The 20241-nt window shown below is 42.8% G+C and overlaps 1 protein-coding gene across 1 annotated transcript in view; it reads right to left on the reverse strand.

The window, feature by feature from the left end:
• Positions 1–19739, reverse strand: part of DSG2 (desmoglein 2) — a 52821-nt gene extending 33082 nt beyond the window's left edge. The window contains exon 1 of the mRNA XM_007974368.3: positions 19604–19739. Coding sequence (XP_007972559.3) covers positions 19604–19648 — 45 coding nt within the window. The 5' untranslated portion in view covers positions 19649–19739. The remainder of the gene's footprint in view (positions 1–19603) is intronic.
• Positions 19740–20241: the final 502 nt, after the last annotated feature.

Genomic DNA, 20241 nt, shown 5'->3' on the forward strand with positions numbered 1-20241 from the left:
GTGCTCCCCAAATGTATGCATTTTCAAAGGTGGCATGGTATGAAAAGCAAGGGAAAGCAATGCTGAGATAGATCACTTCTCTCTGCGTGTTCCCTGGATGAGAATTTTCGAAGGGAAAGATCAGTGCCTGCATCAGAGAGGTCCCAGTGTCCACATCATCAGGGAACAATCTTAAAATTTAGTATATTTCGGCTGGGTACAGTGGCTCACACCTGTAATCCCGGCACTTAGGGAGGCCGAGGCAGGCGGATCATGGGGTCAGGAGATCGAGACCATCCTGGCTAATGCGGTGAAACCCAGTCTCTACTAAAAATCCAAAAAAAAAAAAAAATTAGCTGGCCGTGGTAGTGGGCGCCTGTAGTCCCAGCTACTTGGGAGGCTGAGGCAGGAGAAGGGCGTGAACCTGGGAGGTGGAGCTTGCAATGAGCCGATATCGTGCCACTGCACTCCAACCTGGGCGACAGAGTGATACTCTGTCTCAAACAAACAAGCAAATGAAAATTTAATATATTTCTTGCCCATCTTTCTAACCATCAGACTCTTCTCTTTGATACAGGCCATATTAAGGAGTTGGCTGCACTGAATATTTGCTACTTTTATTCTTCCCTACAATCTTACTGGCCCTAGCAAGAGGGTATAATTTACATGTTATTTTAAGTAAATATTATTATTCTGACCAAGTGTCATCTGTTTTACTAGGGTATAAGAAAATGGAAGTAATTTATAGTCCTCTAGTCAAAGGTAAATTCATCATATGAGCCTCTTCACTGATTTTTATTGGAATTTACTTTCTAGATGTGATTTGCTCAGAAATGCAGAAAATCGCATGGTTACCAACAGTGCTTCTTAAACTTTAATGTGTATTTTGTTCACTGGGGATCTTGTTAAAATGAAGATTCCAATTCAGTAGGTCTAGAGGTCAGTCTTACACTTTACATTCCTAACAAGATCTCAGATGATAGCAATGTTGTGGGTTCTTAGACCAAATTTTGAGGAGCAAGATTATAGAATGTGACATGAAATATCATTTGTTTGTTTACGTACAAACAACAGTCAATGAAGTCTGCCTTATTCATTATTGTTTCAGTAGTCAGCACAAGAATTGTTGTCACTCTTGACTGCTGGTATCTCGAAGGCAGAAATTCATAAAATATATTTCATTATGTATGTATTTTTAACATTAAAATCATTTTAAATTGCAAACATGTATAAAAGTGGAGCGAACAGTACAATGAACACCCATATAGCTAATATCCAGTTTCAACAATTACCTAGTACACATTTCTTTTAAAATATGTTTTTACTTAGGAATAATTTTAGATTTACACAAATGTTGCAAAGATAGTAACAGCAGTTCCTTTCTCCGCTTTCCTCGTATGTTAACATCTTAAATAGCTACTGTATATTTGTCAAAATTAAGAGATTAACATTGGTGCATTTAGTTAATGCACTGTTAACTAAATTCCATACTTTATTCGGATTTTACCGTTTCCCCCACTAATGTTATTTTGCTGTTCCAGGATCCAATCTACCATTCCACACTGCATTTGGTGATCACATCTCCTTTACATCCTCTGGTTTTTTGACAGTTTCCCAGTCTTCGTTTCTCATGACCTTGATGGTTTTGAGGAATACTGGCTGAGTATCCTGCATAATGTCCTCCAATTTGGGTTTACCGGTTGTTTTTCTCATGATTAGACCAGTATTAGGTGTTTTTGGAAAGAACACCACAGAGCTTAAGTGCCCTTTTTGTCACACCATACTAGCTGGTATGTAATATCCACATGACACCACAGGCTAAGGTACTGATTGCAGTTTCTCTGCTGTAAAGTTACTATTTTTCCCTGTCCTTATTGCATTCTTTGGGAGTGAGTCATTAAGTCTAACCCATCCTTAGGGCAGAGGGAAGCAGGGGAAGAGATTCTGCCAGATAAGGTGCTTTAGTCTGAATTTCCTTATCTGTAACAGGAGAGTAATACATACCGTGGCAGACATTTTCAATTGTCTAGCTTATTGGCATTTTCTCTCATCTTCAGTGTTCATAAGACTCTATTTTGTACTCTCAGGTAGACCCTGCCTAGCTCATGGAGCTGAATGACTGGTATGACAAAACAGGGTATGTATGTCTGTTTACTTTGATAGTGTCTGGTTTAGGCATAAATGTGTAAGAGGTATCAGGAGACCCTACAAAAGATTCTCCTCACTGATTAAAAGAGAAGTGCATGCATAACCTCCCTGTTTAAGTGCCTCTGGAGACTGCTGAGTGAGGAAGTGACATTTGGAATAGCTACAGCCATGCTGTGACCATGAGGGGAGAGCTAACGAAATGCTAGAGAAGCCAAACTGAAATCATAAAGGCTTTAAGTTACAGAATCATTCAAATCTGGACCAACTCTCTCTCCAGACCTTTTCTTACGAGATATTCAATATTCTTTTCTTTAACCTACTTTTAGTTGGGTTTTGTTACTTGCATCTGATAGCCACCTAACTAGGACACATCTGTTTTGCAGGGCTGATGTGCAAATTAAAGAAATACATGAAATGTAACTATTGCAGTGACTGGCATTCAATAAATATAATTTATGAGACATTTCCTCAATTCTAAGTCTTGCATGGTCCTCATCTTAAAATTTCTGCAAGTTTGAATTAATTCATACCCTCAATTTCCTGAGCTTGTAGGATATGGTAAGTGTTTGGGTGAGGGAGAAAGGACAAGATGGAGGAAGGTGAACAAGAAGGCACAATCCATGTTGCTTCCGGGTTCTTCCTCACCAACTTTCCCACTCGCGGGAAAATACAGCCCGCTCCCGAGAAGATGCAGATCAACCGAGCATGCGCCAGGTGACGTCAATCCAAAGAGATCGAAACTTACCCGGCCACGCCTACAGAGACTCCCCGATCACGCCCTTATCCCGCCCACTGCCCTCCCCCTTCCAGTATCAATGCATAAAAGTCCACTGCCGGCAGGAGCCGGTGTGACTTCTTCCGCCCCTCGTACTTGTGGACCAGAGAACCTCACCCGAGAGCGCCAGCGAGACTTCCCTGGCCCCATACCAGAGGACCGGAGAACCTCGCCCGAGAGTGTGTGCATACTTGCAATAAAAGACTGTCGCTTTCTTATGTACTTTGGCCTCATGTTTACTTATTTAGCTCTCCTAAATTAAGTATTAAATTAAGACAATTATTAAACTAAATTAAATTAAGACAGTTCACAACTGGGCATTGGGCAAAAAGGTGTCCAAATCCTCACCCACCTACCACGCCGTGCCCAACCTGCCAACAGGAGAAACATTGGAAGTCTGATTGCCCCGCCAGCAGGGCAGGCATTGCGCTTCAACGTGGTGCCTCTCCTCAAAGGCCAGAAGGCTCCTTCCAGCTCCTATACCTGGACGACGACTGACGGTGCCCACACTCGGAGACCCTGGTCACCCTCGCTGAGCCTAGGGTAACTCTACAGATAGCGGGTAAGCCAATTTCTTTTCTCATCAATATGGAGGCTACCTATTCTGTTTTGTCAACCTATGGAGGTCCTAGCCAGCCATCCACTATCTCAGTAGTTGGGGTAGACGGTAAACCGTCTAACCCTCGCCAGACCCCAGTGTTAAATTACCGCCTGGACTATGCATGCTTTGCCCACTCTTTCCTCATCATGCCCTCTTGTCCCACCGCCCTCTTGGGACGAGACATCTTAACCTAACTCAAAACATCTATTCTCCTTCCCTTTCTCCAGGTGACCAGGTTCTACTCAAGGATCAACACCCTGCTCAAATTTTCCTGCTTCCTCACTATTCTTCATCTTAACTGACTTTTCCCTCATAAACCCCATAGACACCCTCCTTCCCGACCCATCCCCCAACCAGTAGGTTTCCCAACTTCTTACTCTCATGGAAGACCTAGCTTGGCAGGGTGCCCTTTGTGATTTCCTAATTCCCATACTAATCCTCTGCCTTGCCTTATGTTTTGCTCCCATTTTAATAAAATTTCTCCGAGCCAAGGTCCAAGAAATCACCCGAGTCACCTTCAACCAAATGCTCCTGCATCCCTACGTCCAACTGCCAACCTCAGACCCTAACTACGCCCCTTAACAGCAGGAAGCAGCCAGCCAGACAACGGCGCCCCAAATTCTTATAATCAATAAGAGGTTGGACTGTTTGGGTGAGGGAGAAAGGACAAGATGGAGGAAGGTGAACAAGAAGGCACAATCCATGTTGCTTCCGGGTTCTTCCTCACTAACTTTCCCGCACGCAGGAAAATGCAGCCCGCGTCTGGGAAGATGCAGATCAACCGAGCATGCGCCAGGTGACGTCAGTCCGAAGAGATTGAAACTTACCCGGCTACATCTATGGAGACGCCCCTATCACGCCCTTATCCCGCTCACTGCCCTCCCCCTTCCAGTACCAATGCATAAAAGTCCGCTGCCGGCAGGAGCCAGCCGGCAGGAGCCAGCGTGACTTCTTCAGCCCCTCCTACTTGTGGACCAGAGAACCTCACCCAGAGCACCGGTGCGACTTCCCTGGCCCCATACCTGAGGACTGCAGAACCTCGCCTGAGAGTGTGTGCATACTTGCAATAAAAGACTGCCGCTTTCTTATGTACTTTGGCCTCATGTTTAATTATTTAGCTCTCCTAAATTAAGTATTAAATTAAGACAATTATTAAATTAAATTAAATTAAACAAAACAGCAAGTAACACAATATTCTTACCCTGTTGGATGCTTACATACTGGGGAGAGAGACAAAGACAGACCAGGTTTTGGTAGGAGCTACAAAAAAATTAAAACAGGGCCAGGATAGTAGAGAATGATTTGGATGTGTGGAAAAACTCTCAGAAGGGGCTGCATCTGCACAGAGACCTGAATGGTATGAGGAAGCCAGGCAGGCAGAGCCCGGCAAAAGGAACGCCCAGGCCATGCGGTGATGAATCACTGATGATGTCACAGGGATAAAAGGCCAGTACCCAGTCAGGGAGAGGACTTCGGGTTTTATCCTGAGTGTGAGAGGAAGCCACTGGAAGCTTTTATGTTTGGAAACGATACAAATCAGTTTATGTTTGAAAAAGCTCACTGCTGCTACTGTACAGAGAACAGACCATAAAGGGGCAAAAACAAACATATGGAGACCAGACTGTAGTCACTGCACCATTGCAGGAGTGGTGCAATAGATAACACTAGCTTAAACCCTGGGGGTTGCAGTAAAGATGAAAGAAAGTAGATACCTCTAGTGTTTATTTTGAAGGCAGAGGCAACAGAGACCTGTGAATGGAGTGAATGAGGGTGAATAGTCAAGATGACCCTTAGAATTTTGACCCGGAACACCTGGGTGAGTGAAGGCACCATTTCCAGAGATGAGACAGAATGGGGAGAGGGATGGGGTAAGCTGAAGGTGGGGCAGGAGAGGGGGGGTGGTGTTGAGGGAGGGGTGAAATGGGAGGTAAGAGCTGTTTTTATGTGTTCTATGTGAATGGCCTTTTGGATATAGGAGTTAGTAGCTCAGAAAAGAAGTTATGCCTGGAGATAAACATTTGGGAGTCATCAGTCGGTTTTAGTTATGGAACTGGGATGCATATTAGAGGTCTTGTACATCTTTAATGTAATGTTTCTTTTCTTCTCTCAAAAGGCTGGTATTAAATTGCTGAGCATCTAGGGAGTCAGTGTAACACAGGCAAGGCTAATCTGCTGTGAATCTGGACAGTGGCTATCAGGAGGCTCATAGGGACTGAAGGGAGCACAAGGGGCCTTCTGGGATGCTGGCAATCTGTTTCTTTATCTGGTAACTGGTGACATGGTGTTTTCAGTTTGTGAAGATTCAGTGCACTCGTGATATGTGCACTTTTCTGTATGGATGTTACACTAAAACATAAAAAATGGATGTGCATCCTCAAGTCAAGGTTGTCTTGGAATCTAGGTAGCAGGGTTCTGCTATCTGCATTTTTACAGCACCTATTGCAGTAGCATGTTTTTAATAAGGTGTGATGGACTGAAATATTTGCTTCATTCATTGTACAAAAAAGAAAAAAGAACTGCACTAACATTTTGTCAATTGTGGAACTGTTTGTTTATTTGACTAAGCAAACAGTTAAGATCTCAGCCACTGCTTTCTAAATAATTTGGATCTGGTTCCTTTAGATCCTGTATCTCACAGAACACATTCTTAATTTAGACCAATTGTTCTCCACTAGGGACAGTTTTGCCCTGCCCTGCTCCTCCTGCCACTGGGGATATTTGGTAATTCTGGAGACATTTCTGGTTGTCAAACCAGGTTTGGGCTTGAGGTCGGGGAGATAAATGCCAGTGGCATCTAGTGGGTAGAAACCAGAGATGCTGTCAAACATCCTACAATGCACACGATAGCCCTTACAACTAAGTGTTATCTGGCTCCAACTGGCAAAGTGCTGAGGTTACGAAAGCATGGCTGCGTTTCTCTGATTGGAAGCTACTGTAGTAGCTAGGGTCAGGACAGTCATACAAGCTGCAGAGGACTGTGGAGATTCTGTACATCTCCAGTGGGTAGTATACTGCAAATAACATGAATGGAATAAGCAGAAACTTTCTGCCTTAGTCCTCCATTCCCACTCCCTGGCACTTTTAAAAAAAAACCTGTCCACTCTGTAAGTTTGAGTCACTTCCTGTGGGGATGCTGTATAGGGGTTTCAAGCATTGGAAGGGTGGCTGGACAAGATGGCCGATACGGTTTCCTCCAAACACTAAATGTGTGACTTTTTTTCTCACCAGGAACTTGGTGACAGAAAAATGTCACCTGCAACATGCCTTTAAGACTGACGAGGAAAAGTAAGCTGCTAGTTCCTGTATCCAAAGGAGTGTTTTCAGATGAACCAAAAAATTCTGCAAAAGCTTTTCTAATTTGCTAACTCTAAAAAAGTTACTTTATTTTAACTAGCTTTGCTGCTTTGAAAAACACGTAAAAATATTTCCTACCATTGGATCCTGCACATCTTATAAAAACTGGACTTCCTGTTATCTGGCAAAATATTTTTTTTTTTTTTTTTTTTTTTTTTCCGCAGAGGCATGAGGGAATACCAAATAGCATCAATCAATGTAGTCGTTGTTTGCAAGGTCAGCACTTTTAGAAAAGACTTTCTGTTCTGAAGTCACCTTGATGAGTTTAAACCCGAAGAATCCAGGAGGACTCATGAGTCACTGGATGGCAGCTCCTCCTGGCTGACAGGTTCTCTATCAGAAGTCTTTCCTTTAAAGTAGAGAATCTTGAAGTGTTCAGTGGTTTTACGGTGAGGTAATCCCTTAAACTTTAATAACTCAGACTAAGAGATATCTTATTAAAAATGGATGTAGAGAAATACAAATTAGTTTAAAACATTATTTCAACTTTGAGTCCCTATAATGGCTTCTAATGTCCATTCAGTGAGAAATTACTAGAAGGTAAGCAGTGTGCTCAACGGACTATCTTTAGAACTCAAACACAGAGGACGTGGCACTTGCCAGTGGTTCTTCAAATCCATGCCCATCTCAGGCCCATCATCTAACATCTGTGTTATTTTCTTTCCTTATGTTACTCAACCTTCCAACCAGGCAGAATGTTTTATAACTCTTTTGTTTCTCCCTTTTATTGTACAGGAGGGCAAATCAAAAACTGCCCAGAAGATCCCTGGTTTATCCCCAATTCATTCTTAAAGAGTTTTCAACTTTGGCTGAAATAATCTGAAAGAAATAAAATGCGATAAAATAAAGGGAGTGGATGTCACTTGTTTATTTCCTCCAGTCACCCATCCTGATTTTTCTATTTGTATTGGCAGAGCTGGTGGTCTGGTCTGCAGTAGTCTCTGTAGCCACAAAGGCGGCTCTGTAGTCTATAGTCATAGAAATGTACACACTCAGAAGAGTTCCAGTGACCCAGTGCAGTCACGGTGGACCAATGATTTTGGTGATCTGCTCTGATAAATCTGACGTGGGTCAGGTTTATGTTAGAATTCACCTACTGCACTTTTTTCTTCTTAATCTTATTTTGGGGATGGGAGGAAGAAAAGGCAGTTTTTATAAAATTTATTTTAAGGCTAACCAGCACAACTTATTTAGAAAATTCCAGCTTAAAAATCCAACTTATAGATGATCTAGACATTTCTATATTCCTATAGCAGTCTCACTCAATAGCTGATTTAAATACGTAATTATATTTTTCACAATTGCTAATTTTAAAAAAACGAGCAATATTTTGAACTTTCAATTTTTGAACTCTGAATTTGAACATTAGATAATAAATATTTTAAATCTGACAGTAATAAAGTAGATGACTTATCAAAATCTTTCACCTGTTCTTGGGATGTTTGGGCTAATCTGAATGTAACAAATATGATTTTAGGTGAGTCATATTGAAGTTAGTTACAAAGAGGAAGACAGTTTCTTTGAAAACTTTTTATTAACTCATAGAATTTTAAAACATGCATTTAGCAATGCTTTGCTACCCTTGACTTGTTCATGCATGCTGTGAATTCTTATTTCAGGTAACGTTTCGTATATTCATGGACAGTTCCTATTTTTCCCCTTGGCATAGGGCTTTTTAATATTTAATCTTCTTTTCTACTCCATTTATTTTTATTTTCTAATTGGGATGTTAACAGTGGTTTTCAAGCTTGAGTAGCAGTAGAATCACCTTGATAAAACACAGATTACTGAGCCCCGCCTTAGAGTGTCTGACTCAGTAGGTCTGGATGGGGTCCAAGAATTTGTATCTAACAAGTTTCCCGGGGATGCTGATGCTGCTTGGTCCCAAAGGTGGGACCACACTTTCGGAAACCACTGTGTAAAATCACATGGCAGCACAGGAAAGGGAAGAGGAGAGCCTGGATAATTCATAAACTGGATAATGAGCCCCTAGTTACGGAGAGACATGTGAAAAGATGCCTTCTAAATCAGGCAATTCAGGCTGGGCTCAGTGGTTCATGCCTGTAAGCTCGTACCTGTAAGTTCACACCTGTAATCCCAGCACTTTGGGAGGCAGAGGTGGGTGGATCACCTGTGATCAGGAGTTCAAGATCAACCTGCCCAACACAGTGAAACCCCGTCTCTACTGAAAATACAAAAATTAGCCAGGTGTGGTGGTGCATGCCTGTAATCTCAACTACTCGGGAGGCTGAGGCACAAGAATCACTTGAACCCAGGAGGCAGAGGTTGCAGTGAGCCGAGATGGCGCCACTGCACTCCAGCCAGGGTGACAGAGTGAAACTGTCTCAAGAATAAATAAAATAAAATAAAATAAAATAAAATAAAATAAAATAAAATAAAATAAATCGGGCAGTTCAGTAACTGTGAATTCTCATCACAGAAAGATTTTTCATTTTACAAGTATTCATCAACTACAATTGTATTACTTTAGGTAGTGTTTTCCCTGGTTTATACCTCTTCTTCTAGTTCAACTTTTACTGGTCCTAAGCATTTGTCACTTAAAAAATACTTTACCATTTTATGGTGTTGGGAAAACTGGCTAGCCACATGCAGAAAACTGAAACGGGACCGCTTCCTTATACCTCGTACAAAAATTAACTCAAGATGGATTAAAGACTTAAATGTAAGACCTAAGACCATAAAAACCCTAGAAGAACACCTAGGCAATACCATTCAGGACACAGGCATGGGCAAGGACTTCACAACTAAAACACCAAAAGCAATGGCAACAAAAGCCAAAATTGACAAACAGGATCTAATTAACTAAAGAGCTTCTGGGCAGCAAAAGAAACTATCATTAGCATGAACAGGCAACCTACAGAATGGGAGAAAATTTTTGCAATCTATCCATCTGACAAAGGGCTAATATCCAGAATCTACAAGGAACTTAAACAAATTTATCAGAAAATAACACTCAACCCTATCAAAAAGTGGGCGAAGGATATGAACAAACACTTCTCAAAAGAAGACATTTATGCAGCCAACAAACATGAAAAAAAGCTCACCATCACTGGTCATTAGAGAAATGCAAATCAAAACCACAATGAGATACCATTTCATGCCAGTTAGAATGGCAATCATTAAAAAGTTAGGGAACAACAGATGCTGGAGAGGATGCTAAGAAATAGGAACGCTTTTACACTGTTGGTGGGAGTGTAAATTAGTTCAACCACTGTGGAAGACAGTGTGGTGATTCATCAAGGATCTAGAACCAGAAATACCACTTGACTCAGCCATCCCATTACTGGGTATATACCCAAAAGATTATAAATTATTCTACTATAAAGACACATGCACACGTATGTTTACTGTGGCACTATTCACAATAGCAAAAACTTGGAACTAACCCAAATGCCCATCAGTGATAGACCGGATAAAGAAAATGTGGCACATATACACCATGGAATACTATGCAGCCATAAAAAAGGATGAGCTCATGTCCTTTGCAGGGACATGGATGAAGCTGGAAACCATCATTCTCAGCAAACCATCACAAGAACAGAAAACCAAACACCGCATGTTCTCTCTCATAAGTGGGAGCTGAACAATGAGAACACATGGACACAGGGAGGGGAACATCACACACTGGGGCCTGTTGGGGCTAGCGGGGAGGGGAGAGATAGTATTAGGAGAAATACCTAATACAGATGATGGGTTGATGGGTGCAGCAAACCACCATGGCATGTGTAAACCTATGTAACAAACCTGCACATTCTGCACATGTACCCCAGAACTTAAAGTATAATTTTTAAAAAAAGAAAAACAATACTTTTTCTTTTCATTGAAGTCATTGTTGGGTTGCTCAAACAAGCAAACCTAACTAAAATACAATTTCAATTCAAAATAGCATTTATTAAATGACTAGAAATGTAAAAAAAAAAAATACCATTTTATTGGTAGGTGTTTTCTGTAATGGCCACAAATGCTTTTGGAATTAGGCAAAATATAAATAAAACTGTACAACAGACTTCACAAAATTTGATAAACAAAAAGTGTCGGCTGTTTCCACTTTTTTGCTGCAGTATATTCCTGACACTACACTGAAAAGTAAAATGAAGATAATGATTTCTTTTCACTGAGAAGTTTAAGAAAACCAAGAGCTTCTGACTGTGCTTTTTAACCATTAGATGGCACTGGCCTGTCAGTAAGGCAAACTGCAGGAACTACCAGAAATTAACCCACAGGAGACTCCAAGGTCCAAAGTGGGAAGCAAGCATTTCATTAGTCTCAAATAAGTGGATCAGCAAAATTGAAAAGAGTGAAAATCAAGGGCTTTAGAAAGTTGTATGTACAGTTTTGCAGGATTCTCTCTCTGAAATGAGGTAAATCTTAATTTACATTTCTTTTTTCCTCTCTAGAATGATTCTAATTTGCAGTGAAATAAATTATCTAGTTCCAGAAGTTCAGACCTTATTGATGACTCACTGTAGCAAACTGCTGTAAGGGGAATTCTCGATGATGTCTCTGGATTGACAGGCATTTGGTGCCAGGTGAACCTGGGTTTGATTCAATTTCACCCATTATTAACTTTCACTAAATCCAGTGACTGGCACACAGCAGATATTCAAAAAATGTCAAGTTCTTGTCCTTACACTCCTTTCTCCACTGTAAGCTCCAGGATTGCAGGGGGCAGTTCACATGCCCTTCAAAGACTGTTGGTCATATAGTGGATGCCCAATTTGTGACTGCTAAATGCATAAAAGTTAAACAAAAATTTACGACTTGGCTGGGTGCAGTGGCTCACGCCTGTAATCCCAAAACTTTGGGAGGCCAAGGCAGGCCAGATCACAAGGTCACGAGATGGAGACCATTCTGGCCAACATGGTGAAACTCTGTCTCTACTAAAAATACAAAAATTAGATGGGCGTGGTGGTATGCACCACGCTACTACCAGCTACTTGGGAGGCTGAGTCAGGAGGATTGCTTGAACCCAGGAGGTGGAGGTTGCAGTGAGCCGAGACTGCGCCACTGCACTCTAGCCTGGTGAAAGAGAGAGACTCTGCCTCAAAAAAAAAAAAAAAAAAAAATTACTACTCAACCCACCTGGGCATTAAATAATTCTCTTAAACACATGAAATTCATATCATTATTCCCGCTTTTCTAAACGTAGAAAGATACTTTAGCTCAGGTTTTTAAAGAATACATCTGTGCTCAAGGCATTTAGCTAGTTTCTAGACAAAAGATACAAATATCTTGCTCTGAAGATGCTTACAGTTTAATAGGAGGATCAAACTACTATGAGGTAGGAAACCTTAATTGTATAACTGACGGCTATAAAAATAGTTCTGGGGAACTCAGAAAAGGTAAGATTACTTCCTTGTGGGGAATTCAGGAGAGGTTTAGCAAGGAGATAGCAATGGTCTTGGCCTTGGAAATGGAAGATAATCTGTCTCTGTGCATATAGGAGGAAGGAAAACGCACAGATGAGAGACTGCATGTGACAGAATATGGAGCTATTTCGACAAAAAATGAGAAGTAGTGTAGTTTGGCACCTAGAACTATACAATGGTGGCAAGTAGAAAATAAGGACAAAGGCCGGGCGTGGTTACTCACGCCTGTAATCCCAGCACTTTGGGAGGCCGAAGCGGGCAGATCACGAGGTCAGGAGACTGAGACCATCCTGGCTAACACGGTGAAACCCCATCTCTATTAATAATACAAAAAATTAGCCGGGCGTGGTGGCAGGCGCCTGTAGTCCCAGCTACTTGGGAGGCTGAGGCAGGAGAATGGCATGAACCCGGGAGGCGGAGCTTGCAGTGAGCCAAGATCGTGCCACTTCTCTCCAGCCTGGGCGACAGAGCGAGACTCCATCTCAAAACAAAACAAAAAAACAAAAAAAGAAAAGAAGGACAAAGGGTTGAGCTGAGGTTCTTCACTGATCTTATAAGGAGTGGAGAGTCATTGCCAGCTTCTCATTAGGGAGACTATGTCGCTAGTGATTCTGAAAGATTTTCTGGCAGTACCGTGCAAGATAAAAGGCAGGAGACAGTTCAGAGATTAAAGTACTAAGTCTGGGAGACGGAATGAGGAACAGCATCAGGGGAATGGCAATGAGACAGATGGGTAGAAGTAGGAGCCTTTATGGGGACAAAAATCCTTGGCAATGCCCTGTGTGGGGATAATAGGGAAGGAGTCAGAGGGTGTCAAGGTTTTCAGTCTGAGTAGCTAGAAAGATGCAATTCCCAGAGCACAGACTGTAGACATGTTAAGCTCAGGTCCTCGGGAAAGTATTTGAGTAGGGAGGAGAGATGCTAGGTAACAGAGAGCAGGGCAGTGTGGCTCAATGACGGGCATGGATTGCCTGGCCGCTGGGGACGTTCTCAACATCCACACACACACTGTCCTAAGGGCAGCATCCTCTTGGCCACTGCCATTCTCTCCCACCCCTACTTGAGGTCTCCTAGTGATATATGTACTGTGTACCCCTGCACCTGCCCCATTGTGCTTGGCCAGAAAAAAAAGGTGTGAGAAGCATGTGGGTTCCTGTAAGTGAAAGGAACCCCAGAATACTGAGGAAGCAGAGGAAGGTGATATCTGCACAAGAAATGATATGATTAATGGTCTTAAAAGGAGATGATGACTGAGCTAGTACCCTTGCCGAGTTTCTCAATTAGCACTTTTGGGGTCTAAGGAGACTGGATCATTAAAATGAGGCAGTGGGTATCAAACATTTAGTTTAATGTTTTTGTTTGCATTGTAGGGAGCTTGAAAGAGTGGTTAGATGGAGGTGTTTTAGAACAAGGGAAATCTAAATGGTCTCATCTCCTCTCATCTCCATCCAAAACACTCCCCAGTCAGCCAGTTGGCAACTTCTTGACTGATGAAAATAATCCACAGTCAGGCGTGATTTCGAGGTGAGACCTGGAACAGGGCTTGGCACAGAGTAGGTGCTCAATATTTGTTGAGTGGACAAATGTATCAAGGTGTAATCAACCCAAGAGATATTTGCCTTTCAAAAAGAGGGTCCAGACAAGTAAAATAAATCCCTACTTAGAACCTCTTACTATTTGCCTATCAGTTTCTCAATGTGGATGCTATAAGCATTTTGGATAGAAAATTCTTCACATGTGCCCAATTCTTGAAGGTTCTACAGAATGTAGGAGACTTAGTGTTCCTGGGCTTTGGGAACTAAATACCAGGGGCATTCTCAGGCACTGTGACAACCCAAATGCCTTTCCACCCCTTTGGCTCCCAAACCAATCTCCCTATGGCAGCCAGGCTGCTTCTCCCTCCCAGGTACCCCATGGTCTGTGGGCTTTTCTGCCTGGCTTTGATCTTGCTTACCAAGTCCTCAATGCCTCTTGCCTCTCTTTTTAACCAGGCAAAATTATACTTAATCACTCAAATCCTATAAAATCCTATCTCTTCTTTCTTGACCCTTTCCTGACCATCTCAACCAATACCTCCCTAAAAACACTTCCTTGGCAATTAGCTTTTTGGGGCTTCTGTTGGCTTGAAGGCCTATCTTCCTATACATTCTTCTGCCTCACTTTCTATGTTCAAGCAACAATGAACGTTTAGGTTCCTCTGCAGAACCACGAACTGTTGTTTTCAGGCCTTTGTAGATGCTCTTCTCTCTACCTAGAATCTATCTCTCTTCTTATCATCTCATTAATTTATAATTATTCTCAGATACTAGCTGGGATACCCAGTGCCGAGACAGTTACTCCTTCTGTAGGCTCCATGGTATTATGTTTCTCTATTATTACTCTTCTTACTCTATCGTTACCCATTTGGAAGTTAACCATTTACTTGCTGCACCATTCATTAGACTGTAAGCACCATGTGGGCAGAACATGTCTGGTTTTATAGTTCCCCAGTGTTTAGCACATTGCCTAGCATCAAGCAGGGATTCACTAAATAGGGGTCCATGTGTGTTTGGTTTCTTTTCTTATGGACATTTCTCATCTCACTATAGACCGTGGTATGAATTCTGTTGTTCCAGCTTCTTCACTCTAATCATCAAGCTTTGCATATGATAAAAACTTAATAAAAAACAAAACTGACAAGATGGTTTTTCATCATATACAGACTATATGTTCAAAAGCTGTTATCAAAGCTACTGAAATCTGTGGCAGAGTGAAAGGGGAAAAAAGCTGTGGTTAAAAATTGCTCAAATAGATCTAAAAGTCCTTTATGCTTTCAATTAAAGTTCCTTCCTTCCTTTCATCTTTCTTCCCTCCCTCCCTTCCTTTCTTCCCTCCTTCTTTCCTTCTTTTTTTTGAGAGTCCCCCTGTCACCCAGGCTGGAGTGCAGTGGTACAATCTTGGCTCACTGCAACCTTCGCCTCCCAGGTTCAAGTGATTCTCGTGCCTCAGCCTCCTGAGTAACTGGGACTACAGGCATGCGTCATCACACCCTGCTAATTTTTTGTGTTTTTAGTCGAGGCGGGGTTTCACCATGCTGGCCAGGCTGGTCTCAAACTCTCTGACTTCAGGTGATCCGCCCACCTTGGCCTCCCAAAGTGCTGGGATTACAGGCGTGAGCCACCGTGCCCAGCCTAAAGTTTCTAATTTTAATTATAATTTGGCAGTTTTCAAAAATACCAATCCGTATTCAATGTGTAATTTTTCCCATGTAAATTTTTCTATGTCATAAACTATTTTGCAAAATATAGACCAGTAATTCTCATGCTTACAACTGTCTGACAATTAGATCAATTGGGAAGTTTCTATAAATACGTATTTATATTGTAGTGAGCCTGCCCCAGGGCTCACTACGCCCACACACCACAGAATATTAGCCTTGGAAATTTTAATCTAGCTTATCGGGGATTTCTAATAATCAGAGAGAATGTAGACCAATGAATGCTCATGTCTTTTTGTAAAGTACTTGCCTTAAGTTATAATTAAAAAAATTTTTTGTTAAGAGCTGCCACTTTCCCATTACCTACTAACTTTTAGAAACAAAAACCAGTAAGAAATCCATGTTTCTAAAATCCATGGATATGATAATTGATTATTCTATGGCTTCAATATTCACCATCTAATTTATACTTAAATGTATTCTTTCATATGTGCTATTAAGTTGTATATTAGAACACTAAGCAGAACTCTGATATTATTGATAATTTATAGATACTTGAATCTACTTGTTATGGATCAAATTATGACCTCTAAAAGATAATATATTGAAGTGCTAACCACCAGTACCTCAGAATGTGACCTTATTTGGAAATAGGGTCTCTGCAGATTTAACCAAGTTGAGGTCATTATTTTGGGGTATAATCCAGTACAACCGATGTTCTTATAAAATGGGGAAATCTGGAGAAGGACACAGACATGCACAGAGGGAAGACAATACAAAGAGACAAAAGAGAGAATGCCATGCACAGATGGAGGATTGGAGTAATGAATGCACCTACAAGAGGAGGAATGACAAAGACTGCCAACAAACCAGCACACACTTGGAAGAGGAAAGGAAGGAAACTGGTTTCAGAGGGAGCATGGCCCTGCCCACACCTTGATTTTGGATTTCTAGCCTCTGGAACTGCGAGATCATACATTTTTGTTATTTTAAGCCACCCAGTTTTTAGCACTTTGTTACAGCAGTCCTAGCAAACTAACACCCTACTAAATATGGCTGCTCACAGTGTGATCTGCTGCCATTGAATCCTTAAAATGTAGTTAGACTTTAAAGCACAAGCTTCATTCGTCGAACCCAAACTTGAAGCAACCATCAGGAAATCTCTCACCCAGGAGCCCTCCTTGGCAATTTGGCGAGGCCTCTGAACCCCTTCTCAGATTAACAATTTCAAATTTATAAAATAAAATACAGGGGATTATCAATGAACCCAATTATATTGAAATAGTTATCAGCATTTTTAAAATACCAATTTGTGATGCAGCAATAAAATGTATTTTGTTATTAATGTATCAAGTAAAAGATCTAGTAGAAAGTCTATTAGTGATGTTGAGAATAAACGGTATTTTGAGATCACCATAAGAAGATATAAAGGTATTTGTGAATTCTATTGTGATAGTCACAGCTACTGCTCACACTACTATGGCAGTGCCTTCCCCACACTCATCATTTAAAGAAATACTACATTTCAGTCAGAAGGTAGTTAAAATATATATGTAATTAATTCCTTGCCATCTCTAGGAACCCCTTGAATTCTATCTGTGAACCATTTGGGAGTCGATGGATTGCAGACAAAGAACGCTTGAAGAGGAAACATTCTCTAATTTTACTCAGAACATTATTTCTTTTTCCCATTTTGATACAGCTGGCCTAAATGTGTGATAGCTATGTGGGTGACACAGCTACCTTCTGGTGTGTCTCCCTGTACTGCTGAGGAAAGCAAAAGGCCACGTGTCCTAGACTCCACTGCAGGCTTCGTTCTGAATGGGGTTTGGGTTCAATCAGTATTTACATGAGATTTGAAAGAAGGAAGTGAAACAGAGCTCCGTGCCTGCTGTTTTTCCTGGCAAGCAGATGTGGATATAAGGAGCTGGGTTCTTTGTAGTCATCTTATTATGGCTCTAGTCATTAGATTCGTGAACACCAAGAGGCAAGGTACAAGCATCCATGTTGTTATGCATCCTAGCAGATGCGGCATGCATGGGTCTGCAGGTGGTGGCCAAAGTAGCACCCTGATCACAGCAGTTTCCAGACTGTGGGAGTGGCAGGGCAGTTCCTGGTCACAGGAGAGGCCCAGCTCCCTAAGCAGTGTGGCACTGCTGTGTGGCTTTGAAGTCATTACTGACGGCTCAAATGGGAGTCTTCTCAATCCTTCCTACACTTAGGTAGTCAGTTTAGTGCCCCGAAATAAACCTATTCTGACTTTAAATAGCTAGAGTAAATTCCGTTATCTGCAACTGAACTCTGACCTAACAGACTACAATTTATATTCCTTCCAGTGAAGGACCTGTTTCCTTGGCAACTACTTCTGTCAGATGAGTTGCTTTCCTTTTTTTTTTTTTTTTTTTTTTTTTTTACCAAAAAACTACAACTGCAAACACACTGAGGGTAAAATGCTGCATTGCCCACTATTCTCTGGACAAAAATAAACATATTCAAATTTATACTGCAGAAAGTTTTATAGAAAATACATAGAACAGTCCAAGAATTTTGCTCCTGTTCCATTGGCTGTAGTCACTTTCTAAAGATGTTTATTACTGCCCAATAAGGTAAAAGTATCAAATTGCTAAAGTGAAAGATATGCCTAATTTGTTTACCTGCTACTCTGTGAGTGTACAAATTGGCCTGATTGCTATATTATTTGAAGATTAAAGGTCTTTTGTTTTCATATATGGAAAGAATATGTAACTCTCAAAGTGAGCAAGGTGTCACACCAGCTTGGAAATTCTTCTTAACCAAGGAAACATCAAGGTGAGAGGATTAGTTGTTTTGCCATCCCAGAGGCTAAAAACGAAGCCCCGAACCATGTTTTAGAAAAGTTTTGTCAACAAAATGAACTTTCATTGAAAGTTACCTCAAAGTTACCTGGGCAAAACGAAATGGATAAGTAGAACACGAAAATGAACTGTGTGCTAGGCCTGGACGTCCTAATTATCATGCTCTTCCACCTGAAAGTTCATGGAAATCTCTAGACTGGATTTAGTCACGCCTTTTTCCGTTTTGAGAGACACACACACACACGATTTTCTTCCATATCACACCAAAACTCTAGGATAGAAGGGCTCATGTTTTGGAAGTTAGAACTTTGAATACAGTGAATGTATTTGCGTTTTTAATTATTACATAAAAAAACTGAGTATGATTTTGCAACTAATCTCTGTAAACACATATTTGTGAACTCTGGAAGGTGAACTCAACCTATATTTTCAGAATAACTGTCACTTTATTAAAACCCATTTAGTGAACCCCTATCAGCGACATACATACGCGCAACCACTTAAACAAACAGAAAACCAACAGTTTAAAATCCAATTTGAGCGTAAGAACTCTAGATCCAGGGACTGAACGTCGTCTCCGGGGGGTGAGGGGTGGGGCGTGGGGGAGGGGGCGCTACACTTCCATTTTCTGTAACCTTTTAAATGAATAAGTCTTCAAACTATTACATATGTTTATTATCTTAAATACGGGAAAACTTTTGAAACACCAACTCCATGAACTTTAAGTTAAAACTATATGTGGGTGATCCACTTATAAGTTAAGCTTTGTAAATTACACCTTTTTAAAAAAACAAACTACTTTTAGCCAACTTTTTGCACTCTAAGAATACAAGCTTGTTCCTGTTTTCCCAGTGCACTGGCTTGTGTCGGCGGCTAGAGGAGCTGGGGAATCCTAGGGAAATTCAAGGAACGTGGAAGAGGCGCGAGGTTGTTCCCTACTGCCCCCAGGTTTCTCATCCCGGAGACTCTAAACAAAGCCCCCGACTCCCAGCAATGGTGTTCCCCGCCCCAGGGCTCACTACACCCGCACACCACAGAAAAGGGCGCTGGGGCCTGGGTGACGCGGGAAGGAAAACACAACTTCGACAGGTCGCAACCTACTCTCCTGGCTCCAGCCAAGAGGTTTTTCCGAAGCCCCAGGTCGGAACTCGCCGCAGCCTGCCCGGCCCTTTCCCACCTCCGGCAGCAGGAGGGAGCGCCGGGCTGGCGGGCGGCCTGGCGGCTAACGCGCACAAGGGCGGCGGGCAAGTCTGGGCGCGAGCTCTAGACCTTGCCCACCGACGCCCTCCCCGGCGGTGGCTCCCCTGCCCCGCTCGCGGCACTTACCAGGAGAAGCAGCAGGGCGTACGCGCGTCCAGGGCTCCGCGCCATCGCACCCTCGCCTCCGCCTCCCGCCGTTGCACCGCTCCGCGCCGCCGCCTGCCCCGAGCGCGCACTCGGCTCCTCCCCGGCTCCGGCCCCCCCGGCCCGGCCAGCCCAACCACCCTCTCCCTCCCCGCCCCAAGGCAGTCTTCCCCGTGGCTGCCGCGCGGCCCAGCCCAGCCCAGCCCAACCCTAAGGCGCGGCTCCAGGTGTGGCCGCTGCGAGAAAATGGAGCCGCGGGCCGGCCCGGGCCGCTCTTACACAGGTGGGGAGTTCCGCAGAGGAGGGAGGCGCGGGGTGGACTCCCGCCCCCTCGCACTCGCACCTGGGTTGTGGGACTGTGGGTGGCTGGCCCCGCCCCGCCGCTCTTTCCTTCCCGACCCCCTCCTCTCTGGAGAACGGCGGGAGGAGGGACCCTCCTGGAGGGGCTCGACCTTGGTAGCGCGCGGATTGCAGGGCCCCGGCCCAAGGACAAAAGCTCCACAGAGCAGAGTCCTGCGGGACAACCTGTCCAGTGGCTGCGGGGCCAGGACGCCCAGCGCCGCCCAAAGGTCCCGCGCTTTATGACTGTGCTTTGGGCCCGGAGCGCAGGTAGCGCTGGT

This window comes from Chlorocebus sabaeus, chromosome 18, assembly GCF_047675955.1.
Source record: "Chlorocebus sabaeus isolate Y175 chromosome 18, mChlSab1.0.hap1, whole genome shotgun sequence".
Classification (NCBI taxonomy): domain Eukaryota; kingdom Metazoa; phylum Chordata; class Mammalia; order Primates; family Cercopithecidae; genus Chlorocebus; species Chlorocebus sabaeus.